Raw genomic sequence first — 16,397 nt, forward strand, 5'->3', positions numbered from 1 at the left:
GCAAGAGAGTTAAAAGAAGGGAGAAACTCTTTAGAAACCTCCTTGGAAACTAACGACCTGTAACAACATCAGCATATACCCCAGAGAATGGACATGGTCTGAGCACTTTCATTTCTGAAATTGTGCAAGAAAAGACAACTTGGTTTTCAGAGTCACACTGCATCCTCCTATAACAGTTGCAGGTCTTTCTAGTTTCCCTACGAAACACTGTTCTTATTTTAAGAACAAAAGGAGCAATAAAGCAGCTTGGGAAAGAAGGATGGAGCTCTGTGTCCCTAGAGAGGTTTGAACAGTAGTAGTAGCCTTACTAATAATATAAAAACAACAATCAATGGGCTTCCCTGGGGCTCAGATGGTAAAGAGTCCGCCTGCGATGTGGGAGACCTGGGTTAATCCCTGGGTTGGAAAGATACCCTGGAGGAGGGCATGGCAACCCACTCCAGTATTCTTGCCTAGAGAATCCCATGGACAGAGGAGCCTGGTGGGCTACAGTCCATGGGGTAGAAAGAGTCGGACACCACTGAACGACTAAGCACAGCACACTGAACAACAATCAGAAACACAGTAAGTTAAAGCTGGTGTTAGATCTGATCATTCCAGACGGCTCACCTTTTGTCAAACAAAGTGGGAAACAGTAAAAGAAATCGTAACTTTTTTTCCTTTTTGCGTGTCCAAGCCTACCTCGGAGAACCTCTAGCAACGAATTAAACACTCTTGCACAAAGTTCAAAATTTTTCTCTCTTTCAAATCTCCGACTACTGGGAAGAGGATGCCATATCTTCTAATAAGTACAAGAGCTGGCCTCCTTGCAGGTTCAATTGCTGACATTTTAGAAGCAGAATGGCTACTTATGGTCAATGAATCAAAGTACCAAACAAAGCAGTGACGACCGTGTTATGCCAAGTCGCTTCAGTCGTGTCTGACTCTGCGACCCTGTGGACTGTATTCCCGCCAGGCTCCTCTGTCATGGGATTCTCCAGGCAAGAATACTGGAGTGGGTTGCCATGCCCTCCTTCAAGAGATCTTCCCGACCCAGGGATCGAACCTGTGTCTCCCGCATTGCAGGAGGATTCTTTACCATCGGAGCCAACAGGGAAGCTCCAATAATAAAGACAGCAATACTAACAAGAAACGGATTTGCTTGGGAGGTCATTTCAGGAAGCAACACCCTGGGGGCGCTGCCTCCTCCAGCCCACATTCCCGAGCTCACGCAGCCCTCGGGCTCCCGACAATCACACTCCGCGGGATTTAGCCCCTTTCTCGACTCTCCCGGAGAAGAAAGCGCGAGAGGGAGGCTGTATATCCAGGTCAAAAGCGTTAAAAAAAAAAAAAAAAAAAAGCCTGTGGAGCTGCGCGCAGGGCGCCCACACCCGTTCCAGGGAAGGCCCGCCCCGGCCCCGACCCCGGCCCCCTTACTCTGGAGCTCCATAGAGGAAGCTGCTCCCGGGCCCCTACGGGCCGAGCCCCCGGTGCTGCAGGCCCCTTCTAACGCCTCTCCTCCCGGGGGCCGGCGTCGCTTCGGTTGCCCTGACAACCCGGAGAGCGGGGTGGGGAGGAGGAGGAGCAGGAAGGACGGCGAGTGGGAGGGACCAAAAGACGCTAGGAAACGCGAGCGAGCGCGAGGGCCCCCGCGTCTCCAGCGGGGCAGCGAGCGCGGCGGGCGGAGGGGGCCCGCGGACGGAAGACGCGCTGCCCCAGGGTGGCCTGGTTAGGCGGTCGCGCCCTCCCCGCGGCGGCCCTCGCGTCCCCGGCGGGGCCTTCGGGTGGGGCCCCGTGAGCCCTCCGTCGCCGACCCGAGGCGTCCGTTCGTCGGTCCGTGCGCCCGGCGAGCTCGGCGGGGAAGGGCGGCCGCGCCCGGGCCTCCGTCCGCGGACCGCAGGTAAAGGCCGGGCCGCGGCGGCGGGAGGCTGGGGTGGGGGCGGCCCGGCGCACCTGTGGCGGGCCCGCCGGGTGGCCCCGGAGCACCCCGCCCCGACTGGTGAACCGCCCGGGAGGAGACGCCCCCCACCTCTGGCCGCCCTCCAGCCTCGCGGAGCCGCGTCTGGGCGCGCGGAGCGGACCCGCCCTCCCTGCGGGCCCCGAGGCCTCGAGGCTGGGGGGCGGCCACGGGTGGTGTGGGGTGCGCCCGGTCGGCCTGGGGCCGGACCTCGGCCACTCGTGTCCCTTTGGCGGGCAGCGCTTCTTAGCAGATGGGAGCAAGCGGTCGGCAGTGGGCCGAGCGCGTCGCCCGGGTCCCGAAAAGCGGGGAGAAGGCGCCTCCGCTGCGCACATTGCACTGTCATCCAAGTGTCACCTTTCAGGCCCTGGGCCCCAGTCGGATCTTTCCGGTTTTTAGTGGTGTGTGTGTGTGTGTGTGTGTGTGTATTTGTTTCAGGGCTCCTCCTGGTTTTCGCTCCAAGTTGCAGGCACCAGGCCCACACGTTCTGTACCAAAACTTGGTAGGTCAGTGAAACACACCATACTCTTTTTTTGTAGCAAGATCCCACACCATAGTATTTTTTTCTCCTAAGAATGGTTTTGAAAACATCGATGCAGGTAGTGCTTTCAGGAAGTGTTAGGGATCACCGGGCATTTTATCTGGTAGGCTGTAAAAATTCAGACCACTGGGAGAGTGCTGTATAGGTCAAGAAGAACAACCCTGAGGAGAGGGGAGAAGGAAAACAAGGGGAATGCACGTGCCAGTAGGAGGAAACGTTGTGATCGATGCAGTGCTCCGGTCTGAATATTTTGGCCCCTCTATCACTTCTTCCTGCTGCCCTAGACAGAACTTGAGGGGAATGAAAAGAAGAGAGTGTTTTGGGGTCACGGTAGTGACTGCTCATTCTTTGCCACTAGTAGATGGCAAAGAATTCTTTTCCACCCTGTAGATGACAAGGACATTAGGAGAATTACTTTCCTCGCATAAAGAGAATCATTCAGAGGTTAATTGAACCTAAGAAGCAGATATTCAGTGATGGAAAGGGACATTCATTATATTCCACCAAATTGGGCTATCTCCTCTCAGACTGTATGGGGACTTTTTCAGATTCGTTGTCAAAGCCACAAGTTTTATTGACAAGCAGTGTGATAAATACAGAACCTGTAATTCAACAGCTACAATATTAAAGTAATAAATTCAAGTTGGAAAGTAAACACTTCATGGTGGATTTTTAGATAGAAAGATTCTAAGATCAACAGTTCTTCTGTAGTACAGTCTTTTCAAATTATAGTTTTCACATCATTAGCAAAGTTATGAATTGGTCTTTTCACTGGAGAAACATACATAATGATGTTCATTAATAATGTCATAGTCAAAGTGACAAGATAATGATTAAAGCTTGGCTTTTACTAACGGAAAGAAAAGAGGAGGTAGGGTTAAATTTTCTTATATAGCAAAGGATTAGGCACTTGTACTTAAAAAGAAGAAAGAACCAAAATTGTAGATCTTCATGTAACAAGGATTCGAGAATTTAACAATTGTATGCAGATTTGTTTCTTTTTTCACCAGAGGATAATTGCTTTATAAAATGGAGATATGATTTGGTAAATACTTTGTAGTATAGATGAATGATTTTATCGATAGCTATGAGCTTGATATTGAGGCAATCTTGCATTGACATATTTTAGGTAAGAGGTGACTTGAGCAACTGAAAAACAGCATTTGTTTTAGGGGATCATGTACCTATGGAACAAATGACTGAAGAGGGGGGTGAAAATGAGGAAGGGGTAGGTACAAAAATGTCTAAGGCAAGGGTTGGTATTCAGTTTCTTTTTCTCCAGTAACAATGTACTTGTTAAATGCCTGTTGAATGATTGAGAAGAGCTTTAAAGAAATTGCTCCAGATGAAGGGATGTGCTTTATTACTGGAGGGAATGGCCTGAGGTCAGTCGATAGTGGCTGGGGGTTGAAATGAATGGTAAAGGTACTGGTTGTCCCTTTGCGGATTTTGTACTACTTTTTCTATTTGTTTTCACTGTCATGTTCAGAAAAGTTTCCCAGCTCTTCACTGAAGGGAATAATTACATTATTGTTTACTTTGCTGATGCTCAACTACATGTAGCAAGCCAAAGCATTGTCCCAGGAAATAACAAGGTAGCAATTAAGAGACAGAGGTGGCCTTTCTTTTTCTTATTTAAATCTCTTGTCCACATCAGAATTTAAAGTAAAAGTAATTCCTTTAGGAAGTTAACATGGTTTAATGCAAGTAGGATGATTTCAAAAGGAAAGAAAGAAAGTAAAGCAGATTAATGTACTTCTGTTTCATAAGCTTACTCTCCTAAGTCAGAGGAAGTTTTCATTTTTGTTTTTGGATTTCTGTTTTTCCATAGTGAGAGAATTCTTACTCTTGTTACTTTCTGAAACTCAGAAGGAATTTGGTCAAAGGCAGAAAACAATTATATTTCCATTTTTGCTGTTTCCTTTCTGTCCTCCAGACCTGTCATGGTCCGCATGACCATGTTGGACTTAAGAAATGCCCCTGTCTTAGCCCGTTTAATCATTCCTAGTGTAATTGGGCTGCAGAGCCATGCTGCGCACCCCCATCTCCTGTTTGGAAAGCCTCTCCAGCACAGGGGTGCATGTGTCCATGCTCAGTGACTCGGTCGTGTCCGACTCCGCGAACCCCTGGACTGGAGCCCGCCAGGCTCCTCTGTCTGTGGGATTTTCCAGGTGAGAGTACTGGAGTGGCTTGCCATTCCTTTCTCCAGGGATCTTCCCTACCCAGGGGTCAAACGCGCTGCTTCTGCATCTCCTGCATCGGCAGAGGGATGTTTTCCCCTCTGAGCCCCAGGAAGCCCCCAGGATAGGTGGGTTCCCACTGAGTGCATTCTGTTCCTCCTGGGGTCACTACGCACTTTGGCACTTAGCCCTATACTACACTATACTTTCTTTTTTCATCTTAGAATTTTTTTTTTATTGAGGTATAGTTAATTTACAATATCGTGTTAGTTTTATGTTAGTTTCAGGTGTATAGTGCAGTAATTTAGCCATATACATTATATATACATATATATATGTTCCTTCTCAGATTCTTTTACCTTCAAGATTCTTTCCAATATTATAAGATATTGAATATAGTTCTCTGTGTATACGGTAGGTCCTGTTGGTAATCTATTTTATATATATACTATACTATCTTGTAGAATTTTCTCTCAGTTTTTTTGTGTATGGGTGTTGTGCCTCTGATGAGATGAAACATTTTAGAGCTGAGTCCATGACCTAGGCTGCTTCTGTATTCCTTTTAGCTCATAGTGGGTTTTCAGGGTGTACCTGATAATTAAGTAGGATAATAATAGAGGACAAGCCTTTAGTTAGGGATGATTGCATTAATTCCTGCTCTTCCATCTTGGGAAAGTCAGGGGCCATTATTTCCTCATTGATAACTCGGGATGATAAAACCTGCAGTGGTTGTCAAATATGATTATAGATATAAATGAAAATTCCTTGTATATTCCAAATAATTTATTAAATGTAAAGAGTTGTCATTAACTCCGGCATACATGCAGCAAATATTCGGTGAGCACCTGTAATGTATTAGGTACTTCCTGGGACCTGGCTTTCTTCTCCAGGAGGGACTAGGAAATGACTCGATGGGTTGTCTGTGAGGGCAGGGGGACCTCCCAGGTAGAGGTACAGGGGATAGGGGACCAGCTCTGGGCACAAGTCCACTGTGGCAGGAGCAGAGAGAACATGCTAGAAGGCTGGAGAGGCAAATACAGACTAAGTCAGAAAGAATCCAGGAGTGAGGCTTTTATCCTGAAGATTATAAAAAGCACTTGAGTCAGTGATGTGACCAGTTTTGCATTTGACAGAGATGGCTGGCAGCCTGCGAATGATGTGTTGACGGAGAGCCACAGATGGAGGCAGAAAAGCAAAACTGGAGACTTTGCAGTAATTCTGTGGAGAAATGATAAGATAACTAAGGCTCTGGTGGTGATGGTGTCGGGAATCAGGAGGAGGGGCCCCTGAGGGAGGTGAAATCAGCAGCCTTGGAGATGCCGGAGGTGGAGGTGGGGGAGAAGCCAGGGATGACGTCCTGCTGACGGGCACTGTTCTGTCAGTTGCCTGATCTGGAACGTGAAAGGAGGAAAGAAGCCCTTTTCTTTCTCAGAAGTGTGAGAAGTGGGGTAGATGACAAATTCAGTTTTGAACATTAACCCTGAAATTGCCTGTTATCTAAGTTGGGATGTCCCGTAAGTAGTACTTGGACGTGTGGGTCTGGAACTGTAGAAAGAAGTCTGAGATGAAGATAGAAACTTGGGTGAAGCACTCAGTGATTGAAGTTAAAATGTGAGTGAGGTTCTCCGGGGAGGTTATGTGCAGTGAGAAGAGGGTTGGGGATAAAACTCTGGGGTACAGAGACTAGAGAGGAGGAACCAGAAAATCTGGAGAGATTAACAGAATAGAACCCCTGCTCTTCCAGGCTCGTGTGTTGGCACTCCCTGAAATGATTCTATTTTCCTCCACCTGCCTTAGAGTGCACAACATAGTTTATCAACTGATTCTTATTTTAATAAAGTTGGTGCAGAATGGCTACCCATTACTTTGTTAGCGTGAAGGAGGAAATGGCAGCCCCCTCCAGTATTCTTGCCTGGAGAATTCCACGGACAGAGGAGCCTGGCAGGCTGCAGTCCATGGGGTCACAAAGAGTCGGACACGACTGACTGAACACACACACACACACATACACACACTTTGTGCAAAACGCTCCTCATATTTTTTGTGTTTCACAGTCTCCATTTAGAGCAACAATTCAAGTAAAATGTAACTTCAGGAGGTATGATAATGCCCCAGGCAATACTATCTTTGATAAAGAAGTTGTATAAAAGTTCATTTTGTGTATGTTGTAGGTAAAATAAATATGGTGAATTCCTTAGGGAGACTGGCAATAGCCTATTTTTAGTTTTCAGCTTTGATTGGCTCACGCATTTGTTCAGATATCTAACTAGACTGCACAAATAAGTCAAATTAATGTTTTAGCGTACATTATTAACTTTGCTTTTACTCAACTGTTAGTTTTTAGAATATTATCTGGTAAAAATAGTCATCAAAATAGTGTTGAAAAGCACTGAGTGGCCCAGCTATTTGAAATTCTAACAAAACCCTTGACTTATAGACTTACATGTAGGGAGTAATATGTTATTATGATGCACAAACATTGATTGAGCTTGGAAAGTCTTTCTGTATGTGCAAATTACCAGGAGAATGTAGGATTCTTGAAAGAAATTGTGCAGGATTGATTATTCAAGCTGTGTTTGGTATACTATTGTTATTATTGTGATAATGCTTAGTTGTGTCTGACTCTTCTCAACCCGCCAAGCTCTTCTGCTAGAAACCAAGGTTATTCAGTCGCTCAGTCATGTCCAACTTTTTGCAGCCCCATGGACTGCAGCACGCCAGGCTTCCCTGTCCATCACCAACTCCCAGAGCTTGCTCAGATTCATATCTATTGAGTTGATGATGCCGTCCAACCATCTCATCCTCTCTCGTCCCCTTCTCCTGCCTTCAGTCTTTCCCAGCATCAGGGTCTTTCCTGATGAGTCAGCGCTTCGCATCAGGTGGCCGAAGTATTGGAGCTGCAGCTTCAGTCCTCCCAGTGAATACTCAGGGTTGAGTTCCTTTAGGGTTTATGGGTTTGCTCTCCCTGCAGTCCAAGGGACTCGCAAGAGTCTTCTCCAGCACCACAGCTCAAAAGCATCAGTTCTTTGGTGCTCAGCCTTTTTTATTGTTCAGCTCTCACATCCATACATGACTACTGGAAAAACCGTAGCTTTGACTAGACAGACCTTTGTCAGCAAAGTAATCTCTCTGCTTTTTAATATGCTGTCTAGGTTTGTCATAGCTTTTCTTGAAGGAGTCTTTTGATTTCATGGCTGCGGTCACCATCCACATTGGAGCCCAAGAAAATAAAAGTCTGTCACTGTTTCCATTGTTTCCCCGTCTGTTTGCCATAAAGTGATTGGACCTGATGCCACGCTCTTTGTTTTTTCAGTGTTGAGTTTTAAGACAGCTTTTTCACTCTCCTCTTTCACTTTCATCAAGAGGCTCTTGAATTCTTCTTCACTTTCTGCCGTAATGCTGATGTCATCTACATATCTGAGGTTATTGATGTTTCTCCCGGCAATCTTGATTCCAACTTGTGCTTCCTCCAGCCCAGCATTTCTCATGATGTACTCTGCATAGAAGTTAAATAAGCAGGATGACAGTAAACAATAGGATGTGCTTTTTGGGAGCACTGAGCCAGTTAAAACAAAGGAAAGCAAAGGAGTAATCTTCTTAAAAGCCCAGTTATGTTAAGTCCATTGTTTTTGATTAAAATAGAATGGAAAAGTAAATGGAAAGTAAAGTTTCCATATTGGGTGTTTGACTGTAACTCTCAATATGGGTGATTACAACTATGTTTTCCTTTCCATGAAAGAACGGTCGTCATATGGTATGTTTTCCCGGCCACCCTGCCTGATACCTCCTGTAATATCGAGTGGTCCTCTACCCCAGAGTGTTGCCGCGGGAGCCTGCTGTCGATCTTCCCGCAGTCCGGGAGCAGTGTGGTGCGACGTGGTTGAGCACACACTGGACCCGTACCTGGGACAGATACGTGGGGCGAAGCTGAGGGCAGACTGCTGGACTTCAGCACCTGCTCTACCCCAGCGGAGCGGCTCGAAGCTGAGTGAATTAACTAAGCTTCTAAAGGCTTAAATTTCCTCATTAAAAAAATGGAAATAATAAAGTAAACCCTCATGGGGTCCTTAAGAGTTTAAATGAAATAATCCATATAAAGTGCTTAAGTACTTATAGCATCTGGCGCCCAGTAAGCACTCCGTAAAGGCTAATTGGTAGAATCATCCTCATTATCGTTATTGTTATCTTTAGTACTAGTCCAGCTTCAGTGGTTGGATGGAACCATTGTTTTCAAAGTGCGGTGTGCAGACCAGTGTCAGTCCACAGACTCTTACTGGTTTGCAGTGAGATTAGGAGCTGGTGCCAGAGTGTAAATAGATTGTGGCCCTAATCATACTGTTTAGTTCAGGGTAATAGCAAGACTTCTTCAGGGAAGGAAGCAGCTGGTTAATTTACACTGCGGTGCAGGCGCCTTACCTTGTCACAAATGAGCACTTTGAATAGAGTTGGTGTGGAATATGGAACTAATGATCCTGTTCTCCAAAGAAATAACAGCCCTCTATCCTGAGGACAGTCATTATTCACTTGTAATGCCTCATTAACCTTCCTTTGTTCTAAACCTTATCATCATGGTTCACAAGTATATTGTTTATTATTTCAGCTAATATGTATTGGTCACATAATTTTTGCAAAGGCCTATGTTACTGTGTAGACTCTGCAGAGATGACTCAGAAGTGGATCTTGACCTTAGGAAATCTATCGTAAACCTAGAGCTAGAGGACACCACGTGAAAACCTGAGTGAATGTGTTGAGTACATGTGCTGAGTTTGCGTTAGTGTTCCAGCATTGTTCAGAGTTTCCACATGGACACGTGCTTGCTTTTACTAAGCTGCTCCCCTTGTTTGGTGTTCAGCCGCTAAGTCATGTCCGACTCTTTGCGACCCCGTGGACTGCAGCACGCCAAGCCTCCCTGTCCTTCACTGTCCCCTGGAGTTTGCTCAGATTCACATCTATGAGAAAGATTTGCTTGTTTATGTTTGGCCGTGCTGGGTCTTTGTAGCTGTGCGGGGAGCCTTTGCTCGGGATGCGCGAGCAGGGTCTGCTCTTTGCTGTGGGCACAGGCTTCTCACTGTGGCGGCTCCTCTTGCTGCAGAACTTGGGGTCTGGTCGCTTGGGCTTCACTAGTGGCTCAAGGGCCCCAGAGCACAGGCCCAGTGATTGTGGTACTTGGACTCAGTTGCTCTGCGACATGCGGGATCTTCCTGGACCAGGAATCGAACCCATGTCCTGTGCATTGCAAGGTGTACTCTTAACCACTGAACCACCACGGACGTCCTCTGGGATCTTTAAGAAATTACTGAGTCTGCATTTAATCCTGTTTGCAAACATGTGAATAATAAGTAAATTTCCTTTTCTGCAGACTATGAAGAGACTTTAAATAGTGATTAAATTATTTTAAAACTTTCAATAAAAATTAGCACAAATTCATCAAGAAAAACGCATTGGTCACATAAATAGTGTCAAAACAAATTTGGAAGTCACATTAAAAGAATAATTTTTTAAAAGGCAAGGTGTTTGTATATGTGTGTTTTCCCCAGAACACTTTTCCTAAGCAGTGGAGATGAAAAAGGATAGGCTGTGAATTAGATCATAGAAAAGACCTATTTTCACAGACCTTTGTGAAAATAATTTTAAATAGTCAAGCAGTGGTGCTTAGTTTTTAATATTTCTGATAATGTTTCATTGAATGTGGTTCACTGGTTTCTCTTCCTGCCCTATTTGGTAAGCTAGCTCATAACTGCACTATCCATTCCATTCTGCCATTACATTCAGTGGGCACCAGCTCTCCTAGAACCTGTCATGCAGTAGTAATTAAGAAAATTGAAGGTAGATATTAAAAAAACATAGATAATATTTAGAAAATTGAGTAACAGATTTAGCACAATTGTAAAGAAAAGCAAAATGTTTAAAAAATAGAAATTTTAATCAAGAAATGACTGAGTTAGACCCATGGCATTTAAAATAAAACAGTCTCCTTCCCATAGCTTATCCAGTCTTTTCTGATTTGGCCCTTGTATCATCTATGAACTTACCTGTCCCCGGATCTTTTCTTTTTTCTATTACATACCTGTTATTCTTCCTTCTTTTACTTACTTGAACGAAAGTGAAAGTGTTAGTCACTTAGACGTGTCTGACTTTTTCCAACCCAGTGGACTGTGGCCCACCGGGCTCCTCTGTCCATGGGATTCTCCAGGCAAGAATACTGGAGGGGGTACCCATTCCCTTCTCCAGGGGATCTTCCCAACCCAGAGATTGAACCCGGCTCTCCCACATTGCAAGCAGATTCTTTATCGTCTGAGCCACCAGGAAGTCTTACTTACTTGACTACAAGATTAAGAGTCCCTGTCTGTTCACGTGTCACTTGTGTGTTCACAGGCCAGATACTTAGTAGACACCCAAATACTGGTTGAATAAGAAAATGGAAGACATGAAAATACAGGCATTGAAGATGAGAAGACTTGAGATTAGAGAAAACCTATTAGATTGAGAATAACACCTGTAATAAAACACAATCAGATGTTACTCTTAAAAATCATGAAATCCCCAAAGGACAGAAGGTGATTCAACCTCTAATTGCTAATCGAGTACCCCCTGTATCCGGGTTCAGACTATGGAAATTGCCAGAGAGGATATAGCTCAGTAATGGTTCGAGTCTTGAGACTGAAAGGAAAGATAGTTTGTAGTACAGATGGTTCAGTAGCTCCCTGATCCTTAGGGATGTTGTCATTTCACACTGGTTATTTACAAGTGACCCGAAAGATCGGGGGTCCGCTGGAGCAAGATTGAGGCATGCTGTTGTGTGAATCTCAGTATAACTGTGATTTTCTACACAATTACTCTTCTCAAGTCATCAAGAAAAAAGCAGCTTTAAGAAATGTGGAAAAAAGGAGCTGGTTTGTTATTTAGGTGTATGGTGCATGGGAAAACTTAAGAGCTCACAGATATTTCAGTTGATGGATATGCTAATTCACCAGACTCTCAGGCCATACCCTTTAAAAATACCAGGTGACCCTGGGTCATATTCGGGGGCAAAAAAGTCACTGAAATCCAGAAACATAGTGAGTTCCCGATGGAAGTGTTTCCGCTCTATTGATGCAGCAGTAGCAAGCTAACTGGAACTTTAAGTAGAGTAATATAATGAAAGTGCAGATCTGTACACGAGAAATTGCAGTGGAGAGCCTGGGGAGAAAGGCAGGTGTTCACCGGCATCAGATGAAAGACGCGATGGACGGAACAGAACACGGCAAAGTTTTGAAGGACTTGGTCACTGACTGAATAGAGGGCAACCTGGATAGTTGAACAGCAGTACCCTGAGGGGCTAGCAACATCATTTGCTCATTCATTCAGCAAATATTTATTGAATGCTTTCCATGTGCCAACTCTGCCGTGAAGGCCGGGAGAAAAATAGACACCTCCCCGCCTTGAGGTGCTTGTATTCCGGTGGAGGGCTCCAACAGTAAACAAATGTAAAGAGGAAAACAGTGCAGGTTAAGGAGCTAGGGGAGTGGGTTTGGGGCACAGGGGCGTGGGTGAAAGTTCAGACACGGCAGACCCGTGGCAGGGAAGCCCCCACTGGCAGAGTTGACATTTGATGTAGGTCTTTAGGAAAATAAGGAAGCTGGCCATTTCGGTATCTGAGGAAAGGAGCGTTTCAGGCGGAGAGCAGAGCGGGTATGAAGTCCGCGAGGCAGGCGTGTGCCGTGTGTTTGGGGAACAGTGAGGGGGCCGCGTGAGCAGAGAAGTGTGAGAGAGAGGGAGCCGGGGAAACTGGGGCAGGGAGGTGATGCCTCTAGATCCCACAGGCCTTGCAGGTCCTGTTAAGGATTGCGGTTTTTCCCTGGAGCAAGGTGAAATTTCTAAATCATGAGAAATTCTTTGAGCTGAGGAGCCCTAAGTAGACTTTGCCAGGATCACTTTGACTACTGCAAGGACTAAAGGTGGAACCAAGACAAGTCACCAGGCTGTTGCAGTAATCCAGGTGAGAGGACAGTGGCTCAGACCAGCTGTTCACGGTGGAAGTTACGGGGGTTTTGATATGTTTTGAAGGTAGAACGGGCATGACCAGATGTATAAGTTAACTATTGCTCCTGTAACACATTACCGCAAATTTAGTGGTGATTTATTTATTATCCTAATTTGCTTCGGTTAGAAGTTAGTTCGTCGTGGTTTGGGACTTCCCTGGCGGTCCAGTGGCTCAGACTCTGCACTCTCGATGCAGGGGGCTCAGGCTGGACCCCTGGCCAGGGAACTAGATCCCACAGGCCCCAACTAAGAGTTTATGCTGCAAGTCTCAACTAGAGATCCCACGTGCTGCGACTAAGACCCAGCGCAGCCAAATGAAGAAATAAAAATTAAAATACTTGTTTTTAAATGTTCACCAACTACTTTAAAATCAGGCAGGGCTGTGCTGCTTTCTAGACACTCTAGGAGAGAATTCCTTTCCTTGGTTTCCCAGCTTTTAGAGGTCACCACATCGTGGCTCACAAGCTCGCCCTCCCTCAGAGCCAACAGCATCGCATCTCCCCAACCCTTCTTCTATGGTCGTATCCCCTCTGACTAAACCTGAGAAGGGGTCTCTGATTTTCAGACCCTGCGATTAGCTCAGACCCACCAGTACGATCTCCCTCAGCCAAGATCCTCAACTCAATCACATCTGCAGTCCTCTTGTCAAGCAAAGTACATAATGAAGATCCCAGGCATTTGGACACGCACATCTTTGGATGCTGCTGTTCTCTCTAGCACACCCACTGATGGATCAGAGATAAAGAAAAATGAAGAATAAGTTCAGATTTGGGGGTCTGAGCAGTTAAAAGGAAGAAGATGAGAGGACCGGGTGTATGACTTTGGGGCAGATGTCAGCTCTCAGCTTCAGGTTCGTAAAGTTTGAAATGCCTGCCAAGTATCCACGTTGGAGATGACTCGTAGGTAGTTGAATACACGATACTGGAGTTCAGGGGGAGAGGCTTGATGGGATGTATAAACAGGGAGACCTCCACATGCGGTGGCATTAAAGCCGCGAAACAGGATGAGACCTCCCCGGCCCTTTTACAGAGAGAAGAGGTCCAGAGACTGAGTGTTGGGGGGCGCCAGGCCTGGGCAGTTGCCGCGGTTGTACAGGTGAGGGTCTGGTAGGCGTGAGGAGCCCACTGATGTTCTATGGGGGAAATGCAGAAGGGGAGCATCAGACAGTGAAACAGTCACTCAGGACAAATCTCACCAGCTTATTTGACTTCGTCCCTTGAAAGCTTTTCCTTCCTTGTCTATGGACTCCATTTATGTTTCTAGCATTACTGGCCCAGAACCAAAATATAAATGGCCTACGTGTAGCTCGTTAGCCACGTGTTAACTTCTGATTCTTTTCTTGGTGAGGTGGTTTCGTTTTATGCTGGATAGTGTATTATTTTCATAAATGCTCATTTAAGAGTTGTAATAGTTTCACTTCAGAGGGCAGGCAAATTATGTGATCTACAGCCTCATGTGGGATAGCTTTGAAAAATGAGTAAATGCCAGTTTGCTTTCAGATTTAAAATTCTCGTCATAGAATGTAGTTTATATTGACAACAGGATAGATTTTATTAAATTTTATTTTGAGTGACGTGTAGCCTGTATTACTTGTTTTCCCTTATTTAGGTTTTGGTACTATTAAATTTGCCAAAGGCCAGGACATGAATTTCTTGTGTGTATTTAATTATATCTGGGAGAAACTGGGGCTCAATAGTAAAGACTCCACCTGCCAATGCTGGAGACTCAGGTTCAATCCCTGGGTCAGGAAGATCCCACGGAGAAGGAAATGGCAACCCACTCCAGTATTCTTGCTCGGGAAATCCCATGAGTAGAGGAGCGTGGCAGGCTGCAGCCCATGGGGCCGCGAAGAGTCGGACAGAACTGAGTGATTAAACAGTGACCAGGAGGAAGTGATTGACACGGCTCCCGCCAGTTGCTGAATCAGAGAGGGGAGGTGTGTGTGTCTGTCGTGCGAGTTGGTGGGCTCAGAACTCAGCCACTCGCCCTTCCAAATCGGGAACTCCGTCCATAGGACAGTAAAAGGGTCTGTGGACACACACGGAGTGGGACAGATCAGAAGAGTGGCCTTGACACTTACACACGACCTGTGTAAAATAGCCAGTGGGAGGCCGCTGTCTAGCTCAGGGAGCCCAGCGTGGCGCTCTGTGATGACCTGGGGCGTGGGCTGAGGGGGTGGGGCGCTCGAGAGGGAAGGGACATACACATGCTTACAGCTGACTCGTGGCGTTGTGCGGCAGAAGCCCATTATCCTCCAATTAAATAAAGTGAAAGTTGCTCAGTCGTGTTTGACACTTTGTGGCCTCATGGACTGTACAGTCCATGGAATTCTCCAGGCCAGAATACTGGAGTGGTTATAACGCCTTTCCCTTCTCCAGGGGATCTTCCTGACCCAGGGATACAACCGGGGTCTCCTGCATTGCAGGCGGATTCTTTACCAACCAACTGAGCCACCAGGGAAGCCCAAATAAATAAAGATAGACCAAAAGAAAGAAAAACAGGCCCCAAGAGAACTGCAAATAGGTGTCACGGGCTTCACAGCTTTACCCTTCAGACCCGCCGGGTTCAGCGTAGAGCCCTGTGTGGACTCAGCCTTCACAGGCGTTTCTGTCCAACAAGGCTGACTGGTTCTAAGCGCCGCGTAGGAGAGCAGGTTAGAGAAGCAGGCGGGGGCCTCACCGGGGAGAGTGACGGTGTGACATGGGGGCCACATCCCCGGGGAAGGAGGACTCTGTGGCCGCAGTCTGGCCTCTGACCCGCGTCACTGCAGGGAAACCTAGAAACCTCATTCTATTACAGGAACCAGTGTATTGGTGCCCTTGTTTAGTTCAGTTCAGTCGCTCAGTCGTGTCCGACTCTGCAACCCCTTGGACCACAGCACGCCAGGCCTCGCTGTCCATCACCAACTCCTGAGGTGGCTCAAACTCATGTCCATCGAGTCGGTGATGCCATCCAACCATCTCATCCTCTGTCGTCCCCTTCTCCTCCCACCTTCAATCTTTCCCAGCCTCAGGGTCTTTTCCAATGAGTTGGCTCTTCTCATCATGTGGCCAAAGTATTGGAGTTTCAGCTTCAACATCAGTCCTTCCAGTGAACACCCAGGACTGATTTCCTTTAGGATGTACTGGTTGCATCTCCTTGCAGTCCAAGGGACTCTTGAGTCTTCTCCAACGGACCTTGAGTCATGAAGAAAAAGTTAAATCCCGAGTATGCTCTGTCTAGCCGGCAGAAGCCTGGTTTTCTGCTGCTGGAACTTGGTGGCCCGTCCCGTGGTTCTCCAGGTGACTGGGTTCCCGCAGCTGCTCCTCGCCCGGACGCCCTGTCGGCCGGGCCCGTGGTCATCCAGAGGCCGTGCCGGGGTGGGGCGCCTTCCACCGCTCGCCCACGTGGGTGGCAGGCTGTGCCGTCTGTCAGCAGACGCCAAGCTTCGGTCTCTTCCTAGTGGCTTCTCCACCTCACAGAATGACAGCTGGCTCCAAGGGAGAGTGTTTTCAAGCAGTTGAATGCCTCGGAAGTAGTCCAGCATCACTTCACTGCATTCTTGGCGGTCACAGCAAGTCACGGGGCCAGCTCAGATTCACAGGGAGAGGAAGTAGAGTCCACTGCTCCATGGGTCATCTCTGAATCAGCAGAACAGATAAGTGGGTGATGTGTATCTCTACTCATGGTTTGTGTAAAAAGAGGCTAGGTCAGCCTTAGACAGATGCCCATTCAGAAA

At 46.7% G+C, this 16,397-nt stretch overlaps 2 protein-coding genes across 3 annotated transcripts in view; one reads left to right on the forward strand and one right to left on the reverse strand.

The window, feature by feature from the left end:
• Nucleotides 1–1,535, reverse strand: part of FANK1 (fibronectin type III and ankyrin repeat domains 1) — a 97,638-nt gene extending 96,103 nt beyond the window's left edge. The window contains exon 1 of the mRNA XM_043475145.1: nucleotides 1,417–1,535. Within this exon, the coding sequence (XP_043331080.1) occupies nucleotides 1,417–1,429 (13 nt within the window). The 5' untranslated portion in view covers nucleotides 1,430–1,535. The remainder of the gene's footprint in view (nucleotides 1–1,416) is intronic.
• Nucleotides 1,536–1,636: 101 nt separating this feature from the next.
• The window catches only part of DHX32 (DEAH-box helicase 32 (putative)), a 48,802-nt gene continuing 34,041 nt past the window's right edge, over nucleotides 1,637–16,397 (forward strand). The window contains exon 1 of one of the 2 annotated variants that reach the window (XM_043475109.1): nucleotides 1,637–1,879. The gene's annotated coding sequence lies outside the window, so the exon portion shown is untranslated. The remainder of the gene's footprint in view (nucleotides 1,880–16,397) is intronic. The other variant, XM_043475110.1, reaches the window with a different exon arrangement.

This window comes from Cervus canadensis, chromosome 8 (assembly GCF_019320065.1).
Source record: "Cervus canadensis isolate Bull #8, Minnesota chromosome 8, ASM1932006v1, whole genome shotgun sequence".
Taxonomy (NCBI): domain Eukaryota; kingdom Metazoa; phylum Chordata; class Mammalia; order Artiodactyla; family Cervidae; genus Cervus; species Cervus canadensis.